The sequence below is a fragment of the Bos mutus genome, chromosome 11 (assembly GCF_027580195.1).
Source record: "Bos mutus isolate GX-2022 chromosome 11, NWIPB_WYAK_1.1, whole genome shotgun sequence".
NCBI classification, from domain to species: domain Eukaryota; kingdom Metazoa; phylum Chordata; class Mammalia; order Artiodactyla; family Bovidae; genus Bos; species Bos mutus.
This window is the reverse complement of record NC_091627.1, coordinates 101,603,498-101,631,193: the sequence shown is the minus strand read 5'-3', so window position 1 is coordinate 101,631,193 and position 27,696 is coordinate 101,603,498. Positions and strand designations below refer to the sequence as shown.

Here is a 27,696-nt window from a genome sequence, read left to right as displayed (position 1 = left end):
TTTCACTATCAAGGGCCCAGGTTCAATCCCTAGTTGGGGAACTAAGATCCCATAAGCCTTGGGAGCCACGGCGTAGCCAAAAAAAGAGAATGACATAATACCATTTGCAGCAACGGAGATGGACCTAGAGATGATCATACTTAGAAAGTCAGAAGGAGAAAGGCAAGTATCATATGATGTCACTTTTATGTTGAATTTAAAATATGACACAAATGAATTTATTTACAACATAGACTCACAGACACAGAGAACTGATTTGTGGTTGCCAAGGGAGAGGGATGGATTGGGAGCTTGGACTTCCCTGGTGGCCCAGGTGTTAAAACTCTGTGCTTCCCATTGCAGGGGGCATGGGTTCAATCCCTGGGTCCCAGGTCCAGAAAGCTGTGCATGCCACGCCGGTGTGCCCCCCAAAAATGTAACAGACTGAGTAGTCTGTAGACACAGCTAAGGGGTGGAGCTGCAATGTGTCCCCATGATAGCTACAGGCACAAATCAAAGGCTTGTCATTATCTGCAAAGTAGTTAAATTCTGGCCAAATAGTCATTTTAAGTCCTAACAAAGCATTCATACTCTTGACCAGCAAGAGTAGAACTTTCCCCAGATGACAGATGTCTGCATATGCAGGCATAACCCGTTAAGGGTTTGGGGGACACCCTTGTTTCTTGGTCTTACTTGGTCACTTTGACTTATGTGACATTTACGTGATACTCCTTCTTAGAGATGCTCCGTGCATGGCTCTCTGGCCTCTTGAGGGTCTCTTTAACTTTGAATTTCTTTGATGAATCCACCTCTTCTGGTCACTCCTCAGAAGCTGATGCAGTCCTAAGATCCTGCCCCCAACTCTCTGATCTTTTGCACCCTCTAATCTCTTCATCTGCTCCCAAGGATGACCACTGTGACCTTATCCTCCACTGTTACATGCCCCAAACCAGATCCCACTACCTCCCCACCTAAAATCCAACATTCACTGCTGAATTCCATGTCCACCTGCTCATCTGTACGCAGGGTTTGGCTTCCCCTCTCTCCTCCTTACAGCTTGTTCAGCTTTCTCTTGAACCCATTTCTGTCTCCACCCCTTCTCACACTCCAGATCTCACTGAAATTGCTTACTCCCTCCCTCCCGTCATTCCTCTAGATTCTATTTCCCACCTCGCTTCAGTCTATCTCAAATCTACGTTGTCCCTGCTGCTTCTAAAGTACACAAACCTCCTCATGGCCTGGCCTCAACTCATGGCAGTTGCTCCCCTGTACTCACTTTGCACTGACCTTGACTGTGGCTTCGAGGACCAGGCCCTCAGAAAGCTGAGGCTGAGCAAGTGCCTTCCAGCCCTGTCAGGCCCCCTCACCGCTCTTTTTCTCTCCCCATCGGACCATCTGAACCAGAATTCCCTCCCTCCCACCTGCACTGCACTCCCTGTTCCAGGGAAATCTCAGGCTGCCCGGTTCCCAAGGCTGGTCTCCAACCCAGGAGGCTCCCCATCACAGCTCTGTCCCGCCAGCTGAGTGTGAGTTTCAGAAAATTTTAGAGTTTCAGGGGTCCTCTGAGAGCTCTATGAGGGATCTTGCAATATATGTGTGCCCAAATTATCTTTATGAAAGAGGCAGACACCGTGACGAAACTCCGCCGGAGATACACGTAGAGGCCGGACTCCTGCAGCCTGTGGTCCAGGGCAGGGTTTTATTTTGGAGCATCTGGTGACACAGTGCCCTTGTGTCCTTTCTCCCCACACCCCTGCCCTGGACTATTTCTCTGCTTCCTCTGACCTGCCTTCCCCAAAGATATTTACCTCAGGCCACGGGCAGGGGACTGAGGCCGTGAATGAACTTGTGCACTAGAGAAATCCTCTGCAGAGGGACTGGAGAGGCGTTGGTGACGATGCAGACCAGTGGCTGATGAACTGCGTTGTCAGTGGCACCCCAACCCTTTTAGCAGGGGAGAGCCTGTGCAGGAGGGCAGGGGCCTCAGACATCTCCTCAGCCACCTTAACCCCCCCAGAGGGAAGCAGGCCGTGACAGTGCGTGCCGACAGCCCTGCAGGGTCAGGAGAGAACTGAACTTAAGGGAAGCTCCCTAGGACGAGGGCTGTTAGATAAAAGGTAGAAATTCGTTCTGAGGGAGGTTGTGTTTCAGGAGGATGTTTACTTAGCGATTAGGAACCAGGGATGGCTCAGACCGTGAAGAACCCGCCTTCAATGCAGGAGGTGCACGTTTGATCCCTGGGTCAGGAAGACCCTCTGGAGGAGGAAATGGAAACCTACTCCAGTATTCTTGCCTGGAGAATCTCCATGGGCCGAGGAGCCTGGGGGGCTACAGTCCATGGGGTCACAAAGAATTGGACATGACTGAACAACTAACACTTTCTCACTTTCAAGAACTAGGGAAAGGCTAAGTTCACTCAATTAACTTAGTGTTTAACATGGGGTTAATGTTATCTAGAATTCAGAAGCCTTTAAGGACTTTTCAGCAGAGCCTTCTTCCCTTCTCCTTGGGAACCTCTGGAAGCAGTGACTGGTCATCAGTCCCTGAGGCTTGGCTGTGCTGGCTGGAATGCAAGGTCAGAACAGCTTTGCTGAAACCGAGGGAGGGTGTGGCCATCGCTGCAGGGCCCACAACCTACCTCTCTGGGCCCCGCTGCCTCTTGCAAATCTCAACCACTGTTAACTCTTTCCCCTGCAGAACTGAGTCCCAAGGCACGAAAAATCCCCAGCTGTTAAATCCAATGTTGGCCTTTGCAGAGGTCTCCCATTAGCCCAGGGGGCCCCTCTGGTCAGGGGACAGGACAGTGAATTCTGTTGATCCCTTGGTCTTGATCCCTTCTTCAGCAGCAGTGTTCCTTATTCTTGCTCTTATGTGTCATCAACCGCAGCAGATCGTACCCCACTGATCTGGTGGCTCAGATGCTAAGAGCTTATCAGTTTGTGGTGGTCAGAGGTGGGGACTGTGCCTGGGAGGTGCAGGCAGCATAAGGAGGATGGGCTGATGAAGGTCCCGGAGGAGTTTTCAAGGAGAGGGGAGGAGGAGCAGCAAGTCGTATCCTACAATCTCTGGGTGCTGCGTCCTCACCCGCAGCCTGCCCCCTTCCTCTGTCATTTGGACTGCACACACCTTTGAGGGTCCAGGTCAGATATGCTCCTCTAGGAAGCCACCAGACGGTTCACCTGCTCTGGTCTCCTGTCTTTGAGTACCACCACGGACCCCTGTCCTGGCTGGGTGCTAGGGGTTCCCTCCTCCTAGGCTCTGAAGGACCAAGATGATGTATGTAACTCCTTGCATCCTGTGGACCAGTCAGGTGGTCAGTAACAGGTGAAACAGTGCGAGGGGGCTTGGCATCAAAGCTTCCTGAGGCTGGAGCTGCTGCAGCTTTGTGGGGGCTCTGAGCCCATCCGGATACAGCCCTCTCAGGGTCCTGACACCTTGCACAGAAATGCTCTCTCTCCATTTCACCCCCTAGCCCAGCAGGGCCAGTGTCATTTGAGCAGGGGCTGAGAATGTCATATTCCCATGGTCACTGTCACTCCAGGGCTGAGCATGGGGCCCTGACAGAGCAGGAACTTAACTGAACAGATTCTCCACCGAACCAAATGAGCAGAAATGGACCACTGTGGTTACAGGAGAAGAGCTGGGCAGCAGAACAGGAGAAAAGGGCTAATACGATGTCACGACGAGAATCCGTTCTAACTGCAATTCAAGTCTATTAATTGATAGGAACGTTAAGATCATTACTCCAAATGGGTACCTCTAAATGTGATTGTTCAAGAAAATTTTATTTTTCTCTGCGTATATTTCAGTCATATTCTTGGAAAGAAACCTTCTTCCCACTCTTAGAAAGTGCAGAAACCGGATGTGCTCAAATCTAATTTTCATATGGAAAGAGTTTACATACCATTAGGATTTCTTACCTGAGATCATCATTTACAGTAATTCTAAGCTTTTTCTATTAAGGAAAAACACTTAAGCTTTTCCTTTTTTTAGAAGCCAGGGTGATTTCAACCAAAGAAAAATGAAAGCATTAGTGGATATTACAGAAATGGCATTGCCTCCTAGATCCTGCAGTTTGTAAGTCCTACGTTTATTGCTGGTTCCTTGACAACAGGGAAATGACTTTTTAAATCTTATGACACCAAGTAAATACTTCCTTCTACCTTTCCCTTATTACTCAAAAATAAAGTCATTAATTTTTTTTTAAAGAATGAACATGAAAGCCAGTGATTTTTGGTGCCTTATTTACATTTAGGTTGGTAATAAGTAAAGCACTCACAATACCTCTTTCTTTTCCCCTCATTATTTCCAATGTTAAAATATCTTACACACATAATACCCAGGCTTTTCACTATGTAAATATGTGCTTTTCAGAACTCTGCAGGCAAGGACTTCCCTGGTAGTACAGTGGATAAGAATCCTTCTGCCAATGCAGGAGACAGGGTTCTACCCCTGATCTGAGAAGATTCCACATGCCTCAGAGCAACCAGCCCATGGGCCACAGCTACTGAGCCCACACTCTAGGGCCTGGGAGTGGCAACTACTGAGCCCAAGTACCATGACAACTGAAGCCTGTGTGACTAGAGCTTATGCCCTGCAAGAAGAGAAGCCACTGCGATGAGAAGCCTGAGCCATCTCAACAAAAAGTAGCCCCCAGCTCTCTGCAACTAGAGCAAGCAACTAGGTTCCAGCATAACCAAAAAAAAAACCAAAAAAAACCCCAAAAACCCTCCAGCCAAGAAATTGAAGACAGGCGCTTTAAACACTCAAAGGATTTTGTGGGCTCAAAGTCAAATTCTGAAGGATGACCCATTTGGCTGTTCTTATCCCACTGATCTGGTGCCTCAGATGCTGAAGAATCTGCCTTTAATGTGGGACATCCAGGTTCAATCCTTGGGTTAGGAAGTTCCCCTGGAGAAGGGAATGGCTAGAATCCCATGGACAGAAGAGCCTGAGAGACCAACTTTTTCACCCCACTGATCAGGCGGCAGGTGTAAAGCCAGGGTGCTTGTAGTCAGAGTGGCCCCTGGGCAGTCAGTCTCACTGGCAGCCCAGAGGAAGCTGGGGGCTTCTCGCTGGCAGCCCAGAGGAAGCTGGGGGCTTGGTGTGTAAGTGATTCGATTTCTGGCTCTACTTCCTAGTGTTCTTTACCAGCTTGGTGATCTGGTGGTAACACTGGCTGTCCATTTCCAGCTCTATAAATGATAACACAAAACACTCTCTCAGAATGGCGTATTTGAAAGAAAATATGTTGAACAAAGGCTTTTGTATTCCCAGGAATGAAACGTTATCAAAAGTTTATTACTTGTTATGAGAATGACTACAGTTTCAGATCTAGGGGATTTATCTTCTAAATATTTAGACACAACTGCCCGCCCCCCACATCCCCACAAGAGGGCATCTCCCTTTATGAGCCAGCACCCTGGGAGCTTCTTGCTACTTGCAATGTATTTTCAACCTCCCCTGATCCACTCTACCAATTCACATGTTTGGGTCAACCTTTCCCTCACAAATTTGGGGTATCATTTTGATTTTCAGCCTAACTTAAGATACACTAGAGAAAGAGGCTAAATGTTGTCAACAATGCTTTAAGAAGTAATAAGAACAGTTGCATTTCTGGGTCAGCTGTGAGCAGCCTCCACACCTCCTCAATGACCTTCAAATGTTCAACTCGTCTACTTAAAAGAAAGCTTTGAATTCCTCAAGTTATGTATGATATGAATAGGAAGTGGCTGATACCTATACAGGAAAAAGTGCTGGGTCTGGAGTTAATTTTTGACTTTTAACGTTGTCACTTACTTCCTAGCTCTATGGCCCTGAGTAATTTAACCTTTTCAGGTCTCCACTTCTGAATATACATTGAGAATAAATAATACACATCCCCTCAACTTTAAAGGGTTGAGTAAGGTAATGTAGATGAAAGTATTCTGCAGATTTTAAATCACAGAATAAATGAGGGTTTATATCAGTGTAGGCTCAGAGCCTCATATAGAGTAGGGTCTCAATAAGTGGAAACTGAAATGCAGGGTATGAAAGAGTCACCACTAATTCCTCTGGCAACTTGATGAGTAATCCAGGGGTGAGGGAGGGTGGGAAATCCCGTTGGCAGATTGTACTTGGGTTTAGCATGCTCCAATCTGCTTTCTTAACTGACACCGGGATGGAAGTAATGAATTTCAATATCTGGTTATATGGCTCTAAGGAACGGCTCTAAGGAATCAGTTCAAATGACCAAACACAGGGAATTCATTTAATCCTTGATGGCATGGGCCCCCTGGAAAGGCAGGCAATAGGCCTGGCCTCAGTAAGTATCTGGAGAGGGCAGACGTCCAGCTGAGGGACCGGGGACCTGCACCCCTTTCCTTCCCTCTCCTGTCCCCTCACCTCCAGCCTGCACCTGCCTGCCTGCCTCCTCCCCATGCCCGGGACCTGGGAGCCCCAGCTGGGTGCTTCTGGCCTCTTCCTTCTCTTATTCTGCTTGTACCTGTGGCTGGTTTCATTCACCTAGGCACTTAATTCTTCTACTGTTCCCTGTGGTTCCTGGAGCTTTACGTCTCTGCTTTGAAGTCAGAGATGGTATTTCAAGTGTCTTTTGAGTCCCCCAGCCCTAGTCTGAGGACCAAGTCTGCAGCAGGTGATAGCTGACGAGGAGCCCGGACACCGTGAAGATGCTGGGCTGTGGTCCTGAAGGCTGCGGGCATCCGTCAAAGGACTGAAAGCAGGACAAGGACCTGCTTAGCCCGTCTTTCAGAAAGACGGTCTTTAGGGCGGACTTGGTGGGAGACTGGGAGAGAGCGAAGCCAGATTTTAAGGGAGGGAAAAACAGGGCCATAATCCTTATCTGAAACCCTCAGGTCTGGATGTGTTTTGGGTTCAGAACATCTTTGCATTTTAGGAAAGCAAACCAATGCTTACACCACACAGCCTATACATCCCAGGCAGGGTCTGGGTGCTCTAATGACTAGATATTCACAGCGAGTGGGATAAAAGCTGCACATCACTTTCAATCGGTTCTGCCAGAGGAATTTTTAAAAACCTCAGGTGTTCAGAGCTTTTAAAGTTTATGGATTGAGAGAAAGACTGTCGGTTGGTATTTCAAGGAAAGCCTTCTAAGAAGGATGGGTCTTGCTGACCAAAGACTCTTGTGTTTTGCTGAGTGCCTGGAGTGGAGTAAGTGGAGGGGTCAGGGAGAAGAACTGCTCAGCCCCATAGAAGGCAGGGTGTCTGGATTGTGGGCAGAGACGGGCAGAGGGCAAAGAGAGGGGCCGGCAGGCTGGTGCAGGATGGATGCTGAAGCTACCCAAGGAAGCCAGGCAGAAGAAGCTGGTGGGGCAGACAAGGGCTTTTAAGAACAGAAATGCCTAGTCCTCAGTTTGAAATCATCTGCATTGTTTTCTCTAAGTCCCCTCTCTGTCTGTCCTCACATACCTGATGACTGCCTACAACAGGACCGTCTAAGAGTGATTTTAAAATTTCTAGTAACAGTGCTAAAAATAAAAAGAAATGGCGTAATTTTAATAATATATTTTATTTGACCCAATACATCCTAATAGTGTCATGTAATCAATAAAAGGGTTTCCCTGGTGGCTTAGATGGTCAAGAATCTGCCTGCAATGCGGGAGACCTGGGTTCAGTCTCTGTGTTGGGAAGATCCCTTGGAGAAGTAAATAGCTACCCACTCCAGTATTTTTGCCTGGAGAATTTCGTGGACAGAGGAGCCTGACGGGCTACAGTCCATGGGGTCACAAAGAGTTGGACACGACTGAGTGACTAACACTAACAATCAATAAAAAATTACTGAGACCTTTCACATTTTTTTTTTGTACCAAGTGTTTGGAATTTGGAGTGTATTTTACACTAACAACCTTCTCTCCAGTCCAGACTCTCCACATCTCAGCAGCCAGCTGTGCCTGGTGGCTCCTGGACTGGGCAGTGCAGCCCTAGATTCCCCAGGGGCCTCCGGGTTGGGCGGGGGGCCCGGGCCCTACTCCCAGCTCTGTGCTGGGTGAGTCTCCCTGGTGGGGCTCTCACAGACTCAATGCTTCTAGCGCTGGACAATCTGACTCCAGTAATTCATCAGCCTCCCATCAACCAGGGGATTTAGGCCAGGTACCCTATCTATAAGCACAAACATGTTCTTCTCTAGTTAGATCTTTTGAGAAAGGCTGGAAGCGTGCCCTGAAACTGCAAGGGAAAATCGGGAGTACGACTTTCTCCGTAAAAACTCTGATTTTACATGCGTGCCCATAGCTTCAAGGCATGGAGCAGGTGGGACTATCCCTGCCCCACTCTTTTAATTATCAACGAACACGTTTAGTTTCGACAACTGTAATAAAGAGATTTCTCACACTTAACAATACAGCCCTACATTTTGACTTGTTTTTACTGGTCAGAGATTGGATTTCATTTGTAATGATTAATCCTGAGACTCCATGAAACTTATACACACTTGAATGCCATAAAATAAGGGAGCTGATGAAGAAGCCAAAATAAAGTATCTGCAAAAATAAACATCACAGGGTCATTTTTCTCTGGCTAAAGAACTCTCCAGAATCTCTGAAAAGATGACTTATGTGTGTGGGGACAGCCCAAACCATGCCAACAAGGCACTCACTAAACATGAGTCATCCAGAACTTAGCCCCGCCATGGAGGCACCCACTCCTCACAGCCTGGTGCCCCCTGCACCCACCCCAGCAGTGAGCCATCCAAGCCCATTTAAACAAAACTGATTGTTTTTTGTAGTGAGGGGTGTGGATTAAATTCTGAAATGGATTGCCTGAGAAGTCAATTTGACACATGATCACCTAAAATCTCACTTTCTCAGAAGAACTATAAAAAATTTCATTAACATCACACCAACCTCCAAGGTCCTCCTACCAGCATCCCGTCATTTAACAGCATCGAGTCTCAGGTGGTTTATACACAGGAAGCTAAAATGACTGCATTGCGGCCAAATAGTGAGCAATTACACGCCAAGTGTATCGTGTGCTGCTGTCATTTAAACTTAAGCTGCGTTCCACAGGAAAGGTATTATGCATTGCATAATCCAGGGGAGTGCCAGCAACATGCAGTTATATCTACCCCCACTTTGTTTTCTACAAAACAAAGAGAATCAAGTTTGCTTGTTACTCTTCTACACTGTTCTCCCTTACGCACCACACACGTGGTCTCTGGAAGCCCAGAGCTTGGACTAACGGAAGGTCTGAGCACGGTATGACACAGCGTGTAATTTCTATGTTCTGGTGGGATTACTGACGGCCACGGAGAGGGAGACGGCCAGCCTCTCTGCTCTCTTTGCTCTTCTCTTCCACCGTCTATTTCTTCTGAGATCCCTGCCCTGTTGTGGAGATTTGAAGGTGTTAGGTCTCTCAACTCAATTTTCCTTCCCACCTCCAGGAAATAAAGCCCACCCGGCTCTTTTTAAGTAGAGACTGGAAGAAGGAGGGGAAAGCGGGTGAGGGTCACGTTTCACAAGAGTTCAGGTCAGGTTCCTGCGGATCTGCGAATTCTTAGTGCCACGTGGGGTCCTGCCGCACATGCAGCTGAGCAGACCTGCCTGTGGCACGAGATGGCCTTCTGCCCATCCCTGACCTGGGAGTGGGAGTCGTGTGTGTGTGTGTGTGTTTGGAATTGTGGATATTCTACCTTGAAATAGACTCTCCAACTCAAAGACCAACTGTTAAGAGCCCAGAGTCTTTACAGAGAAAGAAAATGTGGAAATTTCAGGTCTACAAGGAAAATGTGGTAAGAAAGAGCAATGACTAAGACGATGAGTTACACTTCCGGACATACTTCTACTGTAAAGGCTGCTTTTGTTTTACGTAGGCAAGGCATTCTGTTCTGAAAGAAAGGTCCTTGGGATGAAAATAAGAGAAAAAAACAGGTCCTAGTAAGGATCCAAGTCCTGATAACTGTTTTCAGGGTTTGGCAGCTCTGCCACATGTTCAGAGCTGATGACTGGTAGATTTGAGGATCTGAATTCTCCTCCTGGTTCTGATGTTAATTATTTAGCCATAAACTTCCTTGTGGCTTCTTTACAATGGGAATAAAGAACCCAATTCCCAATCTTCTTTATAGGTTGTTGCTGAAGAAAATGTGATAAAGTGCTTTGGAAGACATTATTTTATTAACATAATAAATATTATGTTAATATTAACATATTAACATAAATGCAGTAGTAAACGTGACTATGAATTTGCATGCCATCAATATATCTACTGCCTGTTTGACAAGGTCTCATCTCTAACATTCTATGTATGATTTTTTTCCTCTAAAACTTCTCTGTATATTCCCAGCCTGTTCAAAATAGAATTCCAAGTATGTATCATCTGTAGGACTGGGCAATGCTATGTTGTTTCTGAACCTAACCCAAAGTTCCAAGAACCAGACCGTCTCTAAACTTCTTTCCAGTTTGAAAACTCATCTAATCTAAGCAACAACAATCTCTAGCCAGGAACCTCTCCTCTTTGCCTTTGGACTATTATTTTAGCAGCTTATTATTTTTTTTTTAAAGCTCATTTCCCCATCCCATGGCTACGTGTCTCCTGACATCACTAATGATGGAGTGCTGGGGCGAGCCTGGGCATCTCTTCCCTGCTGACTGTCCAAGAGTCAGCCTGTGACTCACGCCTTGGGCTCTCCAGCACTGGGGTGCTGGGTGGCTGTCACCATAATGTTTACAGGATTTGGAAATTCCACCTCAAGCTCTACTCCAAGGGTGTTGATCCTGGCTAGCTGCTTTCATGAAAAACAATCCAAGCACCCTGGCTCACTTGGGGAATCTGGCATTCTTGAGCTTTTGATACTGAGACAGTGGAAAACTTTATCAGTATCCATGCTGCCAGTAATTTTTATCCATTTGAGCACTTAATCTTTTACACATTTACCCAGCAATTTCCAAGGCTTACTACAGATCAGAGTTAGCAGTCTTCTGCTAGAAGAGAATACCTCATGGTTCTGATAGACATGTTAGTAGACAACATGAGAATGTTTTAGACATTTAGGCATCAGCATTTTATAATGTCCATCATAGAGCCCTTCTACATGTTTTGTTGGAATTACACTTAGCATTTCATTTTCTTTGAGGCAACTGTAAATAGTACTGTATATTTTAATTTGGTTCCTAGTTGTTGTCAGCATACAGAAACCTAATTGATTTTTGTGTGTTGATCTTCTATCCTGTAATATTGTAGAACTTGTTCATTAGTTCTACTTGATAGGTTCTTTGGGATTTTCTATATAGACAAGCATGTTGTCTTCAAATAGACACAGTTTTACCTCTTCTTTTGCAATATATGTCTTATACTTATTTTTCTTGCCATATTTCAGTGGCTAGAATTTCCAGTATGATACTGAATCAGAGTGGTGACAGTAAACACCCTTATCTTGCTGTCAACCTTAGAGGGACAGCACCCACTCTTTCACTATTAAGTATGATGTTAGCTGTGGCTTGCAGATGTTCTTTGCAAGGTTGGGGAAGTTCCCTTCGAGTACTGAGAACTTTTATAATGCATGGGTGTTAAATTTCCTCAAATGTTTTTTTCTACGTCAACTGACATGATCATATGCCTTTTCTTCTTTAGCCTGTTGCTATAGTTGATTACGGAGAAGGCAATGGCAACCCACTCCAGTACTCTTGCCTGGAAAATCCCATGAGAGGAGCCTGGTGGGCTGCAGTCCACGGGGTTGCTAAGAGTCGGACACGACTGAGCGGCTTCACTTTCACTTTTCACTTTCATGCATTGGAGAAAGAAATGGCAACCCACTCCAGTGTTCTTGCCTGGAGCATCCCAGGGATGGGGGAGCCTGGTGGGCTGCCATCTACCGGGTCGCACAGAGTCGGACACGACTGAAGTGACTTAGCAGATAGTTGATTACACTGGTTGATTTTTGAATACTGAACCAGTCTTGCATACTTGGAATAAATCCCACCTGGTCACGAGCATGGTCTTTCTATACAATGTAAGATTTAAGTTAACATTTTCTAAAACCTTTTTTTAAATGTCTAGTTCATGGGAGATATTGGTCTGTTATTTTCATTTTTGTTTTGTCTTTGCCTAGCTTTGGCATCAGGGAAATGGCCTCATATGATTTGGGAAGTGATCCCTCCTTTTTCTTTTTCTGGGAGAATATATAAAATTAATGTTAACTCTTCTTCAAATATATGGTAAAATTCTGCAGTGTATCCATCAGAGCCTGGAGTTTTTTTTTTTTTTTTTCACAGGGGAAGCAAATTTTAAACAACAAATTTCTTAAATAGTTACAGGGCTCTTCTGTTCAATCCCTGGGTTGGGAAGATCCCCTGGAGAAGAGAAAGGCTACCCACTCCAGTATTCTGGCCTGGAGAATTCCATGGACTATGTCCATGGGGTTGCAAAGAGTTGGGCACGACTGAGTGACTTCACTTCATTCTGGTTAAGTATTTCAACTTGGCTGAGTTTTGATTATCTGTTGTTTCCAAGAATTGGTCCATTTTACATAAATCATCAAATTTATGTCTGTAGAATGTTCATAGGATTATCCTATCCTTTTGACATCTGTAGGGTCTATAGTGATACTTCCAATTCACTCTTGATATTGGTTATTTGTGTTTTCTCTCTTCTCTTCAATCATGCTGGAATTTTTAAAATTTATTCAAAGAACCAGCTTTTTGCTTATTAACTTTCTCTATTGTTTTCCTGTTTTCGATTTCATTGATTTCTGCTCCTAGCTGTATTATTTCCTTTCTTCTGCTTGTCTTGGCTTTTTGAGTTTCTCAAAGTAGAATTTAGATAATCGATTTCAGATCTTTACTCAATTCTAACATAAGCATTTAGTGCTGTGAAACTGAAGTGTAAGTGAAAGTTGTTTAATCATGTCCAGTTCTTTTGCGACCCCATGGACTATACAGTCCATGCAATTCTCCAGGGCAGAATACTGGAGTGGGTAGCCTTTCCCTTCTCTAGGGGATCTTCCCAACCCAGGGATCAAACCCAGGTCTTCTGTATTGCAGGAGGATTCTTTACCAGCTGAACCACAAATTTAGTTCAGTTCAGTTCAGTTCAGTCATGTCCAGCTCTTTGCAACCCCATGAATTGCAGTACGCCAGGCCTCCCTGTCCATCACCAACTCCTGGAGTTCACTCAAACTCACGTCCATCAAGTCGGTGATGCCATCCAGCCATCTCATCCTCTGTCGTCTCCTTCTCCTCCTGCCCCCGATCCCTCCCAGCATCCGAGTCTTTTCCAATGAGTCAACTCTTCGCATGAGGTGGCCAAAGTACTGGAGTTTCAGCTTTAGCATCATTCCTTCCAAAGAACACCCAGGGCTGATCTCCTTCAGAATGGACTGGTTGGATCTCCTTGCAGTCCAAGGGACTCTCAAGAGTCTTCTCCAACACCACAGTTCAAAAGCATCAGTTCTTCAGTGCTCAGCTTTCTTCACAGTCCAACTCTCGCATCCATACATGACCACTGGAAAAACCATAGCCTTGACTAGATGGACCTTTGTTGGCAAAGTAATGTCTCTGCTTTTCAATATGCTATCTAGGGAAGTCCATTTAATGCTGTAAATTTACATATTGGTGTTGTTTTAGCTGTATCCTACAAATTTTGATATGCTGTCTTTTTTTTGGTGTATGTTATAATTTTTCTTTCTATGTATATTAAAAATTTCTTTTTAAATTTCCTTTTGACCTATGGGTTATTAAGAAGTGTGCTGTTTAATTTCCAAGTGTTTGGAAATTTTCCTGTTGTCTTTCCATTACTGACTTTTGGTTTGACTCTGTTATGGTGAAAGAACACACTATGATTTCAATTCTTTTTAATTTGTTAAGGATTTTTTTTATGTACCAGAATAAGGCTTATCTTCATGAATGTTCCATGGGAGACTGTGTATCCTACTGTTGCTGGGTAAAGTGTTCTATCAATATCAATTAGATCCTATTGTTTGATGGTTTGGTTCAGTTCATCTATATCCTGTCTAGTAGTCTATTAATTGCTTAAAGTAGGGTTAAATCCTTAACTATAATTATGGATTTGTCTATCTATCTTTTCAAATCTATCAATTTTTGCTTCATGTATTTTGAAGTGCTGTTATTTCTCCATACATATTTCCAATTGGTATATCTTCTTCGCGGGTTGACTCTTTTATCTTTATGTAATTTCCCTATTTGTCCCTAGTAATTTTATTTGCTATAAAATCTACTTTTTAATATTAATATAGCCACTCTTGATTTTTTAAATTAATTTTTACATGATGTATTTTCTGATATTTTTACTTTCAAGCTACCTATGTCATTATGTTTGATGTGAGTTTCTTGTGGACAGTAAATAATTGGGTCATTAAAAAAATCAACTCTACCAATCTCTATTATTTAGTTTCTGTATTTAGACCACTCACATCTAGTGTGATTATTGACAATGTTAGGGCATAATTCTGCCATACTGTCCATTATTCACTGTTTTTTCCTTTTCTTCCTATTCCTCTTTTTTTCCTCTTCATATGGCTTACTAGTACATTTCTCAGATCATTTTGCTTTATTCATAGTGTTTTTTAATATGGTACTTTGTATAGTTTCCTTAGGGGTTGCTTTAGGTAGTGCCATACACATAGATAACTTATCAGTCTACTGGCATCCACTTTGAAGTATAGAAATTTTACCTCCATTTTACATCCCTTTATCCTACAGTTTACCTTGGGACCAGCATACAGCTTTAGAAATCTGGGTCCAAAATATGAGGCCCTGTGGTTCCTGACCTTGAGATGTGACCTTGAGGTCTCAAGCCATTCCTGTACCAATAACATTTGTATAGGCACTGGGCTTGCAGTTTAAAGAAACATAAGAATATAACCATCCACTATAGCTCAGATCTCAGATGTTATGATAAAAGCTCTAGGCAGATGGTCAGAATCAATATATAGTATCATACCTGTGTGGAGAAGGCAATGGCACCCCACTCCAGTATTCTTGCCTGGAAAATCCCATGGATGGAGGAGCCTGGTGGGCTGCAGTCCATGGGGTCGCTAAGAGTAGGACACGACTGAGCGACTTCACTTTCACTTTTCACTTTCATGCATTGGAGAAGGAAATGGCAGCCCACTCCAGTGTTCTTGCCTGGAGAATCCCAGGGACGGGGTAGCCTGGTGGGCTGCTGTCTGTGGGGTCGCACAGAGTTGGACACGACTGAAGTGACTTAGCATAGCATATCATACCTGTGGCTATAATTGGGTAAAATAAAGTACTGGTCTCAGAAGTTGTGGACCCCACCATGAACAGCCACTCCACTTTTAGGATTTGTTTTTATGCTAAGTCCCTTCAGTTGTGTCTGACTCTGTGAGACCCCATGGACAGCCACCTTAAAACCAACAAGCAACTAATCATGTTTCTTGCCCTTTATTGCTTTTCGAGCCCCTAAATCATCCAGTTAGTAGAACAAAGTACACAGTTCTAGATTATGGAATGTATTATGTTCCCAGGTCAGTGTGCTAATCCTTGGCTAAGTCACATTTTGGCATGATCAGAAAGGTACTTTATAATCATATAGTTGGAATGAAGAAACTGGTAGCAGGAAGATCAGGCCTCTATAGAGGGCTGGGAATGAAGCAGGGAAGGCCTGAACAAAGGTATGGCTACAGAGACGTAAAGGAATAGAATTATTATACGCAGGAAAAGCTGTGGGATTAGAACGTGAAAGGATACAGCAAGTGACTGGGCTCTGGGGCTAAGGAAGGAGATGGAGCTCATGGTTTTGACTCTGGGTGGCAGCACTAACAAAAGAGAAAGATCTGGTGGGTGGGGTGGAATGGAGAGCAATATGAGGTTCTGAACACATAAGAGTTTGAGGTCTCGGTGACTGGCTGGAAAGACTGGTTAGGAGCTCGAGGAAGACATGAGAGTTAGGGATCTTGATTTGGGAGCTCCTGGACAGAGGTGAGAGTAAAAGATGTGGGAATGGATGACATCACTGTTAGGAGGCTGCTGAGAAAAAGAAACAGATCAAAGATTGAACGTTGGTAAGAGAAACAACAAAACAAATCAAGGGAGTGCAGCTGGACGGCAAAGAGTAGATGGTTCAAAGCAGGCATAAGCTACAGGTCATAGACTACAAAGACGTCAAGAAAGTTAGGGGCTGGGAAAGGGCCACTGGTCTGGCCCAGGACAAAGAGGTCATGGTGGCACACAAGTCCAGATGCCAGAATCCAGAAGCAGAGGACAGGAAGTCAGAAAGGAGGGCCCACGGGAGGTCCAAGGATGGGAGAGAAAGGACAAGCGTGAGAGCCCGGCAGCCGTGACGCTTGATGGGGGTGGCTATTCCACTCCAGTGCTCTTGCCTGGAAAGTCCCATGGACAGAGGAGCCTGGTAGGCTGCAGTCCATGGGGTCGCGAAGAGTCGAACACGACTGAGTGACTTCACTTTCACTTTTCACTTTCATGCACTGGAGAAGGAAATGGCAACCCACTCCAGTGTTCTTGCCTGGAGAATCCCAGGGATGGGGGAGCCTGGTGGGCTGCCATCTCTGGGGTCACACAGAGTCGGACATGACTGAAGCGATTTAGCAGCAGCAGCAGCAGGGAAAATACCAGAATGTTGCAGGCTGAGAGGAAGAGCACCTAAGGAAAGGATGAACCGGGCCTGCAGAAGGACAGAGGGAGGAGACGAGGTCAGGGAATCGGAAGGGAAATGGGTCAGGAGGAAGCAGGGAGGCTTCCTGGGGGAATATTTCAGGTGGAGACAAAGCAAGTACAGGACACTGCCCCAAAGCCTCTGAACACATGATCACTTTTCTTTTTAACCTACAATGCTTCTCCTGTTGAAATTTGTGTCATTCCGTTGTGGCCTAAGGGGTTTCCAAATCCGACTAATCAGCAACATTAATTGGGAAACCTAAAAAAATACAGATTCCTAGGCCCAAACCCAGCCCCAATGAATAACAATTTCTGGTGGAGGAGGCCTAGGAATCTGCACTGGAAGGCCTCCTCAGGGATTCCTATGGTGATCTGGGTTTGAGACCTCAAGTATGTTTTAAACCAAAGATGTGTATCAGAATGACAGGGGCAGCAGCTGAGTCCTCAGAGCACAGCTACTGACATTTCCAAAAGCTCCCCAGGAGATCTGGTGTGCACCCTGGTTAAGAACCACAGTGAGGAGATGGGACTGAAAAAGCAACCTGGTCAGGAAGGATACTGAAGTCATCAAACAGACTGCTTCTCTGTTCCTGACATCACCTGACAATTTCCTTTGGACATTTTCCCTATCAAAACAGTGCCTGCTCCCAGCCTGGCTACTGCAGGTAGACTGATTTGATTCCTTGCGACTTGTCAATGCATTTCCGAGGCAGCCAGGCCGGTGGGGAGGTCAGCTCTGCTCGTTGGAGAGAGACTGGCTTTGGAACTGTTTTTGCAGCTTCTTTAAGGGAAAGCATATAGAAAAACATTGCTCTTTCTCTGAACTAACCACACACTGAACCTTATGAAAGAAAACAGTAAGATGCAGAACAGAGACAAGGTGGTAGAAAAAGCCACATTTCACTAATTCGAAAGAAAATCTGATCAAGTAGACTCATAATTAATTTGGTCTGAAAATTCCTTGCTCTTTTCTGTTGATTTTTTTTTTTTAAAGCAGCAGCAACAATACATAACAACTACAGAAATGACAGCCTGACACATACTTGTCTGGCTTTGACAGAGGCTGCAAGCCCAGCCCTTTTAATACCTCCCAGAGAAACATTTTCTTTTATCCAAAATGGTGGTGTGATCCAGTCCCTGCTCCAACAGCCCCGATGCCTCATCTGTTGGAGTCTTTTAAGTTTACGGCACAGACGGAAGCTGTCAGTTTCTCTCTCTTTTTATAGGACATTCACATTTGCATTCTCAACAGACAGTACATGCCTCAAAGGCCATATTCCCCCCAACATAATAATCCTACGCTTGAAATATGAACAAGATAATAGTAGCATGAAAATACTCTTACCCCGATGAAGGCTGGCTCCAGCTGTGGCTTAGTAAGTCAAAAACTAGTAAACTTGCTTGTAATAACATCCTAAAAATTCCAAAGGTTATTTTCCCTCATCCACAGTTAAAAAGCCATCTCCTACAGAACACTGTCATGTCTGTGACGTGTCCAGGATTAAGGCAAGAGAGTTCTTGGTTATAGTAATTTGTCTGGTTAGAGATTAAAGAAAAAAAAAACTTGACTTGAGCTGTCAGTTAATATTTTTCACTTAACAACAACAACAAAAAAGCCATTTTCATGCTTCACGGCAGAACTGTGTGATTTTTAAACAGGTAAATTCTCCTCCGTGTCTGGCATCTGATAGTTTTTTTGCATGTCAGCGTAAGCAAGCAAGCAAAACACGACCGATGAAGTTTCAAACGCGTCTTAGTTACATAAACGGAAGTTAGCTTTCTTTGATATAGAATTACCGAAGCATCTCACTGAAAAAGCAAAATCCTCCTTGCAATTAATAAAGAATTGGGGTATTCTAACCGAGCTGAAAACTAAGAACCTTCAAATTCCAAATGTTTCCATTCCTGGATGAGCTTTGGTATTCACATGTTAATAGGATGCCTGCTTTTTTTTTTTTTTTTCTTTTGGCCAATGTTCAGCCCAAAGAGTCTGTGAAACAGACTTTTTCCATCTTATGACCTGTTTTAGAATTTCTTTCTTGCAAAATGTTAGTTATTTTGCTTGGCAGATTGCCTGAATTCATTCTTATTTTCTCTCTCTCCTACTATTTTACCTCTCTCCTGTCTCTCTTCTCTCCCATCTTTCCCCTCTTTTTCTTCTATTCTTTGATAAATTATATATTTAAATTAGAGTTCACTTGGACCTACAGTCAATGTGTGACTTGGCAGGGTTGCTAGAGTTAGCAAATAAAAATACATAATCCCCAGTGAAATTTGAATTTCAGGTAAAAAATATGCGCCCCCCACCCAGTTTTTTTTTTTAAGTGTAAATATATCTCAAATGGGGCTTTCCTGATAGCTCAGCTGGTAGAAAATCCGCCTGCAATCCTGGAGACCCTGGTTCGATTCCTGGGTCGGGAAGGTACCCTGGAGAAGGGATAGGCTATCGACTCCAGTATTCTTGTGCTTCCCTGGTGGCTCAGATGGTAAAGAATCTGCTGCAATGCAGGAGACCTGGGTTCAGTCTCTAGGTTGGGAAGATCCCCTGGAGAAGGGAATGGCAACCCACTGCAGTACTCTTGCTGGAGAATCCCCATGGACAGAGGAGCCTGGTGAGCTACAGTCCATGGGGTCGCAAAGAATCGGACAGGACTGAGCGGCTAAGCACGTGGTACACATGTCTTAAATACTGCGTGAGACATACTTACACTCATAAACTATCCCTTATTCATCTGAAACTCAAATGGAACTGGGTGTCTTGTATTTCATCTGGCAATCCTAGTTTAGAGGTGAAACAGAGGGACATGAAACAACAAAGACTTCCATTTACAACTCCTGGCAGAAGAGACATTTCCACTCCTGTCCTTCTGAATGCCTTTGGTCTAGGTACCGCATTCTCCATGGCACTGCTTCAGGTTATTTTTGATCAATCCAATTTGAATAAAAGATCCACAGAGGGTACCACATCCTGATACTGAAGAAGTCCACTCAGAGTTCCAGGGCTGACCCAGTATCACCCAAATCCAGAACTTGTGAAACTGGTCCCTCAGGCAACATGCGATCTTAGTCCAAGCAACAGATACCATACAAACACTTTCGTTTTAATGGCTCACTTTTCTTCCAAATTTGAACCTCGTATTTAATGCTTTCAAAGGCACTGAATTCTGCTGTTCTGACTCTGAGGCTGATTTGTAATGGTATGATTAAAAAAAGAAGAAGAAGAATTCAAATGTACTTCAAAATGTAATGAAATGATCACCTCTTGGACATTCTGAGGGGAAGATAAAAATAATGATATGCTACAGACATTTAAAGATGAGATAAACCCCTTAATTATGCTAATTCTTAATTCAAGTGTATTTCCCAACATCTAAGTACTCCCAGGGGTATAACACAATTTAGAAGTGCTGTTCTCTAGTTTACAGACACAGTCATATTCAGTATTTGGAAATAATCTGCAGTCTAACAGCAGAAATGAAGGCTGTAGCGAAGTGCAGTTAAAAGCATGAGCTCAGGCGGCAAAATGAGTTGAAATCCCAGCTCTGTCGCACAATAGCTGTGTGACTCTGGGCAAATTACTTACCCTCTCAGTGCATCATTTCCCTTATCTGTAAATGGGGATAACCATCCCAGAGAGCTGTGAGAATAATATGAGTAAAATCTTAGAACAGTGCCTAGCACATAGTAAATGCTCAATAAATTTAAGGGGTGAGAGTCATACGACCTAGCCAAAACTGTCAACAGGAAAACACAACTCACAAAATTAAGAGACCATCTCCATTTTCACATGTGACTCATGAGAAAAAAAGATGTTTTTGTTTTTGTGGTCAGATGGATAACATCTTTTTTTTCAAAATTAAAAAAAAAGATATTTTATGTATTTACTCATTAAAAGTCCTCTGTTTTTAGAGTAATCTGCTTCTGAAAGTAGCATCACCCTGTTTCAAGAAGTAAGGCTGTAGGGTCACCAGTTCTACCCAACTACTGGTTGTTTTTCTTGTCTCACCCTGCTTATTAATTTTTCTTACTTGCCAAAACTCCAAAAGCAAATGAATAATACTCTCCCCCATCCCTATAATCCAATTAATCTAACTCAATCCTCTCAATTTAGTGTTAAACAGACTCTCAAATGAAGCAGTCCCCAGGTGCCGGGTTTCCCGCCATCTGGTGACGCAGAGCTTCATTTGTTCGTGTTTGGAGCAGCTGCTGAGCCCGGCAGTGCCTAGGTCTACAGTGCAGCCCATGTTTCTGCGGTCTGAGGCAGGGTCAAAGAAAGGGTGCTTTCAAGTCCAGCACTTGTAGGGGAACTTCCTTGCTGGGACACGCTACCTATGTGAGCTCTCCGAGCCTGGGTTCTGCATCTACAAAAAGGGAGATTCTAATGCTGTCGATGTTCTCGAGTTGCTATGAAGATTCAAAGAACTGACTCATCTACAGGGTGATCCTGTGTTCAGTTTATGCCAGCTGTGCCTGCATCACTGTTATATATTGTACAACCCTCCGAGTTTTAGAAAGCATTAGCACACGTCTGGTCTACAGTTAGAATTCAGTATTTGTAACCTCTTCGTCATGATATATATACCCCCACGGTACTATTTGAAAGAAATGCTTTCCATCCCACAGAGCCATCATTTTTAAAGCAGGAATGACCTTCTTCACACAGAAGGATGAGTGCATATGTGTGAACATTTTGTCACTTGTCCATTATTCCTACAGTCCCTGTCCCTTTCTATGTGTGTGTGTGTCTGTGTGTGCACGCTCAGTTGTGCCTGACTCTTCATGACCCCGTGGACTGTAGCCCGCCAGGCTCCTCTGTCTATGGGATTTTCCAGGCAAGAATACTGGAGTAGGTTGCCATTTCCTTCTCCAGGAGATCTTCCCAACCCAGGGATTGAACCTGTGTCTCTTTCCTCTCCCACGCTGACAGGTGGATTCTTTACCACTAGCGCCACCCGGGAAGACTGTTCAGTCATTTAAGAAGCTCAAAGTGGAGATGGAATTCTCTGTGGCAGAAACTCGAGGGCAGAGGCTTAAATACTTTACATGCTTCAGGGTGATCATGTGAACACTGCTTTACCAAGACACACTCTGCCAACAGCAGAAGGCCCTTTGAGGTGAGCAGGTGGGCCAGGGCTGGGGAACTGTCCTTTGATGTCTGCCAGCTTCTTGGACTATCAGATGAATTCCAGACTCCAGCCCCTGCTATTTCCAAGACCTCCATCACTGTGCAGAAACACTACCTTGACTCATGACCAGGCTTCCTCCTGACTCCTCCCGCAAGCCTCCTCCCGAGCTCTGTGGGCTACAACTCTCTAAACTTTATGGTGGGAGAGCAGATGGTCAGGGCTTTTGGGGAGATGCCAGCCTTTTGCTCAGAAACAGGATTCCTTCCTTCCTATCCTACTTCATGAGCTGTCTGCAGCTGACCTAAAGCAGTGCCTCCAACAGGGACCTCAGCTCTTGGTCCCAAGCTGGTCATTGCCAGCTTGGGAGGTCTGACTTGCTGAGAGCTTGCCTTTCCCATCTGCAGTATGAGATGTAGTAACATCACTGGACTGTTATGAGACTGAAATAAGACAGCGTGTCCGGCAGAGGGCTTGGCACAAAGTAGACATTGAATGCACGGAGAGTATCATTTTGGTACCAGGCTGCCTGAAAGGGACCAGCATTAGAGAGAGGCATGGGAGTGCAAAGAGAATCTGTGATCTGGGGGTGGGAGGGATGGGGAAAACTCAGTTTGTAAATATACAAGCTCTGCAGTTTGCAGATTTACATTTAATTAAAATCCACAGAAAAGAAAGAGCAAATCAAGCTAATAGTATTTCTGAAAGAAGATATAAGAAATACACAGCGGATGTATTCAAACCAGCCTCTCTGTTACCCTGCATTTATTCATTTACTCACACTAATAATCTTTTACTGAATAAGTATTATGTTCTAAATGCTGGGCCGGGCTTCAACACAAGAATGTGAAGCAGCTTTATGAAAGAAAACATTTGGATGAAGCATAATCAGTCTGTTAATGTCAGGCAATATTTATTGATTACGTACTGCCATCAATACATATGGTAATATTTATTGATTTACCGCAGTCTCCCTTGGCCAGAGTGACTCAGAAAAATATTGCCATCTGCTACAACCACACTGAATACAGAGGAGCTCCAGTTTACTAATGAATGTCTCTTTGGACTGAAAGAGCTCATTGCAAAGCTGCCAAACTCACTTCCACAGACTGTCCACCTTAATCATCGAGTAAAAGAAGTAGTTGCTTCTCTGGTTGAGTTAGAGGTTGGTGAAAAATAACCCTTCCTGTTCAGCATTCACCCCAAATACATGTTCCACGAGGCTGTGAATGGGTCCTGAAATTTTCTGAGTTGTCACTCCCTTGAGTCAAAGCTTTCTTTGGCTCTAATATAATGCCTTGGGTTCTCCAAGGAGAGTCCTGCAGGGCTCCCTATAAACTAGCCTGTCGGGCAGGGTGGGCTGGAGAGAGGCCCCACAGCAGACAGACTCCTTGGAGGCAGATCTTTAGACAAGCCCTGGTTTCCTCACCTGTAAAATGGGAAGGAGGAGCTTCCTCTCTTCCTGTAAGGAGGCTGGAAGAGGTCATCCTCACCAGTGACCAAGCCTGGGCTGCAAACACGGCAGGGGCCCTGCTCGTCATTTCCTTTTCTTCCCTCACTCCCTTGGCACAAGTTATTAATAATATCTCGTTTGTTGGTCAGTAACCTTTACTGTGTTTTGTGAACCTGGGTTGACACAAATCAATCTGTGTGGTTTGACTAGCACTAAAAAAAAAATACTAAGAATAGAAAACGTCAGTGTCATGGCGGGTAATGTTTTGTGACACTTTTGTTTGAAACATACACACTCATAGGCTGTGCTGCATGGCTGACTGAGTAGTTTGTGTTCGAAAATTTGAGATGTGTACATACTCCAAAGAATGGAAGCAGGAAGGGATTTTTGTATACTCATGTTCATAGCAGTGTAATTCACAACAGCCAAAAGGGTAGATGTACTTTAAGTGACTATTGATGAATAAATAAAATGTCTATACACATGATGGAATATTATTCAGTTTTAAAGAGAAGGAAAATGCCTTTTTCAAGAGGAAGGAAATTCTGACACATGGTGTAACATGGATGAACCTTGAAGACACTATGCAAAGTGAAATAAGTCAGACGTGAAAGGACAAATACTGTCTGATTCCACTTCTGTGAGGTCCCTAGAGTAGTCAAAATTATAGAGACAGAAAGTGGAGTAGTGGTTGGCATGGGCTAGAGGGAAGAGGAAACACAGAGATATTGGCTACGGCAATTTATTAATTTGGTATTAATGAGAACAGAGTTTCAGTTCTGGAAGACGAAGACCTCTGGGAATACTTGGTGGTGATGGTAGCCACAGAAATGTGAATGTACTTAATGCCTCTGAACTGTACACTTCAAGATGCTTAAAGTGGTAAATTTTATGTTATGTGTATTTTATCACAGTTAAATTACAAAAAAAAAAAAAAAAGCTTGAGAAACCCTGACCTAGCTGACACCTTGAGAGATACGCTTGGATGGAATCCAGGTATAGAGAAAACAGAAAGCATGAGTCCAGGGGAACCAAACAGGAGATGGGATCGGACTTGCTACTTTGGTGGAAGAATTTTCTTTTATGATCTCTGGGACGATGGGCCTTTCCGTCTGGTGTAAGGGCATGGAAGTTACGGTTTGCACCTTGTTCTGGGATGGCATAAGTTCAATCTACATTCTGGATTCATTTAGTATTTTAACCTGAGAGGACAGCTATCACAAAGCGAAAGTGAAAGTCACTCAGTCGTGGCTGAGTCTTTGCGACCCCATGGAGCCCTCCAGGCTCCTCTGTCCAGGGAATTCTCCAGGCAAGAATACTGGAGTGGGCTGCCATTCCCTTCTGCAAGGGATCTTCCCGACATCCTCCGGGGTCACAAGAGTTGGACAAGACTGAAGGACTAACAACCAGCACAAAGTGACACCTCATTTCCTTCTCAGGTAAAGCAACTTCCTGACCCCTCCTCCCTTTCAGCAACGCTGCCCATTCCCGCTTGGACCAGCTGGTTCCTGAAGGCTGGGTCAAGATCTTCCCTCCACATCCATTGGACACGCCACACCTCTCGAAGGCCTTCAGTCTAATTGCATCTACGTAAGGACGGAGGCCAAGGAGCCCTAAAGAGCCTTCCAAGGAGAAACGGGATCTGGCCACTTTTCTCTAGACAAAGGGCCGATGCTAGATTTCTCATTTTCCTAGCAGACAGGATCCTGGCAAATGACTTAAACAGATACGGAAAGGCAGTCTCTCGGGAAGGTACCTCACGGGCTAAAAGAACAGTCACAGTTCATCATTTTAGACACGGATTGCTATGGCCAAAATAAACATCAGGAAGGTTTCAGATTTCTCTAAAAAGAAAATAACCTCTTTTGGTAACAGTTCTCAAATCGACTTTGATCTCTCAAATTCCAAAACCTATTATATGATTAGTTTCTATAATCTTATTATTAAAAGCACATGCATAAGTGAGAGATTTCTTGATATGTTTAGCACATAACTGTTCCTTTGTATATTTTCCCTCCATATTTAACATTTTCTAAGGTAATTCTACAATGGGCATAAGATATGTTTAATAAGTAACTATGGGCTGTGTCCCCTCTCCCAAACTTGTATGTTGAAATCCTAACCCTTAATGTAATGGTATTAGGAGGTAGGCCTTTGGGAGGTATGAGGTCACGAAGGTAGCAGCAGCATGAATGGGGTTAATGCCCTTACAAGAAGAGACACGAGAGAGTTTGCTTCCTGTCTCTCCATTCTTTGCAGTGTGAAGACACAGCAAGAAGATAGCCACCTGCAAACCAGGAAGTTTTGGTTTTGGCACTGAGCCGGCCGGCAACTTGATCCTAGATTTCCAAGCCTCCAAAACTATGAGCAATACTTTCTGCTGTTTATATGCCACTGAGTCTATGGTGGTTTGTTATGCAGTAGCCTGAATTGGTGGAGTTGATATAAACTCATTGATATAACATGGGTCACCTTTCACCTTTATAAATGACTCACAGGTGCACATCAGACACCTGGAAAGGAGCTTTGGACATCATTTAGACCCACTTTGTTCCACCAGTCAGTGATACCCAAGTCGTCCAAGATGTTTAAGATTAGCAGCAGTGGAGGTGAATTCTCCAGCCAACTCCTGGCTTGGAGTTTACCTCTGGGGAGAGGTGAAGCCATGAACTGCTGGCCTCTGGTCCTATAGTCTGGAGGCCGGGAGAAGAGCACTTCCAGCTGACATCTCTGGAGAAAACTGACCACTCAGCCTTTTTCTTCACAGTCCCAGCTTCACTAGGAGAGCTTTGTAAACTTCTTGCTGCTGCTCAGTCACTGCTGCTGCTGCTGCTGCTAAGTCGCTTCAGTCGTGTCCGACTCTGTGCGACCCCATAGACGGCAGCCCAAGAGGCTCCCCAGTCCCTGGTATTCTCCAGGCAAGAACACTGGAGTGAGTTGCCATTTCCTTCTCCAATGCATGAAAGTGAAAAGTGAAAGTGAAGTCGCTCAGTCATGTCCGACTCTTAGCGACCCCATGGACTGCAGCCTACCAGGCCCCTCCGTCCATGGGATTTTCCAGGCAAGAAGACTGGAGTGGGTTGCCGCTGCCTTCTCCATGTTCAGTCACTAAGTCATATCAAACTTTTTGCAACCCCATGGGCTGCTTTCCTGTCCTTTGCTATCTCCCAGAATTTAACTCAAATTCATGTCCATTGAGTTGGTGATACATCTAATCATCTCATCCTTGGTCACCCTGCTTCTTCTTTTGCCTTCAATCTTCCCCAGCATCAGGGTCTTTTCCAGTGAGTCAGCTCTTTGCATCAGGTGGCCAAAGTAGTAGACATTCAGCAGCAGTCCTTCCAATGAATATTCAGGGTTGATTTCCTTTAGGATTGACTGGTTTCATCTTGCTGTCCAAGGGACTCTCAAGAGTCTTTGTAAACTTAACCCTTTCTAACTGTTATCTTTTTAAAAGGAGAGATGAAAATTCTCATTAAGCTCTGATCTGTATCAACTGCAGTGATAGGGTTGCTTTCTCTCTCCCTCTCTTTTCACTTTCTCTCTATGTCACATATTATTACTGTTAAATAGTAATAATAAGAATTTACTGAGTGCCTACTAGGTAATGGACCCTTACCATATATTCCAACTACTGTATTAACTTTGGAGAAGGAAGGTTTTGCGGGATGCTCTAGTTCAGTTTGAGCTCCTAATAGCTTCCCAGTCTTTTATTGTACAGTGTGCACGCCGGGCAGACCACTTCCTTCCACTACATTTTGTTATTTCTTTTTCCTAGGAATTTAACTGTTTGTGTTTAATCCAGTTTCCTTAATTTATGAAGGTCATTTTGAATCCTCATTTATTCTTTAAAGTTATCGCAATTTTGTTCAAATGCAGATGGGTCCTGCCTTAGGAGTTTTCCACAAGCCTATGCTTTCGACCTCAGACTTGAGCATTGATTGGCCAGTGGTGGGCAAATCTGGATTAAGCAAGCACAGCGACCCTGCCAAATTGCAGTCTTCACTGTGTCTTGGAAATCTCCATTTGCTCCTTATTCCTAGTAAAGATGTAAAATCTAAAAGGATTTCGGTCTGCTCTTCTGCTGCCCGTACCGCCTTAGTCACTTGCTCAAAAAGGTCATCACCATAGTCAAGGTCATGGAGGTTTTTTGTTTTTTTCTTTTCTTTTGGCTGTGCCAGGCAGCATGCGGGATCTTAGTTCCCTGACCAGGGATCAAACCCATGCCCCCTGCACTGGGAGCATGATGGAATCTTAACCACTGGACCGCCAGGGAAGTCCCCATGTAGGTTTTCTTCTGTGCGGTCTTCCAGGAGTTTTATGGTACTGTGTTTGACATTTAGGTCTGTGATCCATTTTGGGTTAATTTTAGTGAGGAGTGTAAGGCTGTGTCTGGATTCATTTTTTTAATATGTGCATATACAATGTTCCACCACCGTTTGTTGAAAAGACCATCTATGTCCATTGTATTGTCTTTAATTGTTTTTCTGAGACCAGCTGACTATATTTAGGTGGGTCTGTTTCTGGGCTCTCT

At 44.3% G+C, this 27,696-nt stretch overlaps 1 protein-coding gene across 6 annotated transcripts in view; it reads right to left on the bottom strand.

Annotated features, from left to right (window-relative positions):
* Positions 1–27,696, bottom strand: part of AFF3 (ALF transcription elongation factor 3) — a 587,368-nt gene that overhangs the window by 154,314 nt on the left and 405,358 nt on the right. For 4 of the 6 annotated variants that reach the window (XM_070379962.1, XM_070379956.1, XM_070379957.1 and 1 more), the window contains one exon: positions 20,170–20,223. The exons of the other annotated variants lie outside the window; for them this stretch is intronic. In XM_070379962.1, the coding sequence (XP_070236063.1) occupies positions 20,170–20,223 (54 nt within the window). The remainder of the gene's footprint in view (positions 1–20,169; positions 20,224–27,696) is intronic. 6 annotated transcript variants of the gene reach the window in all.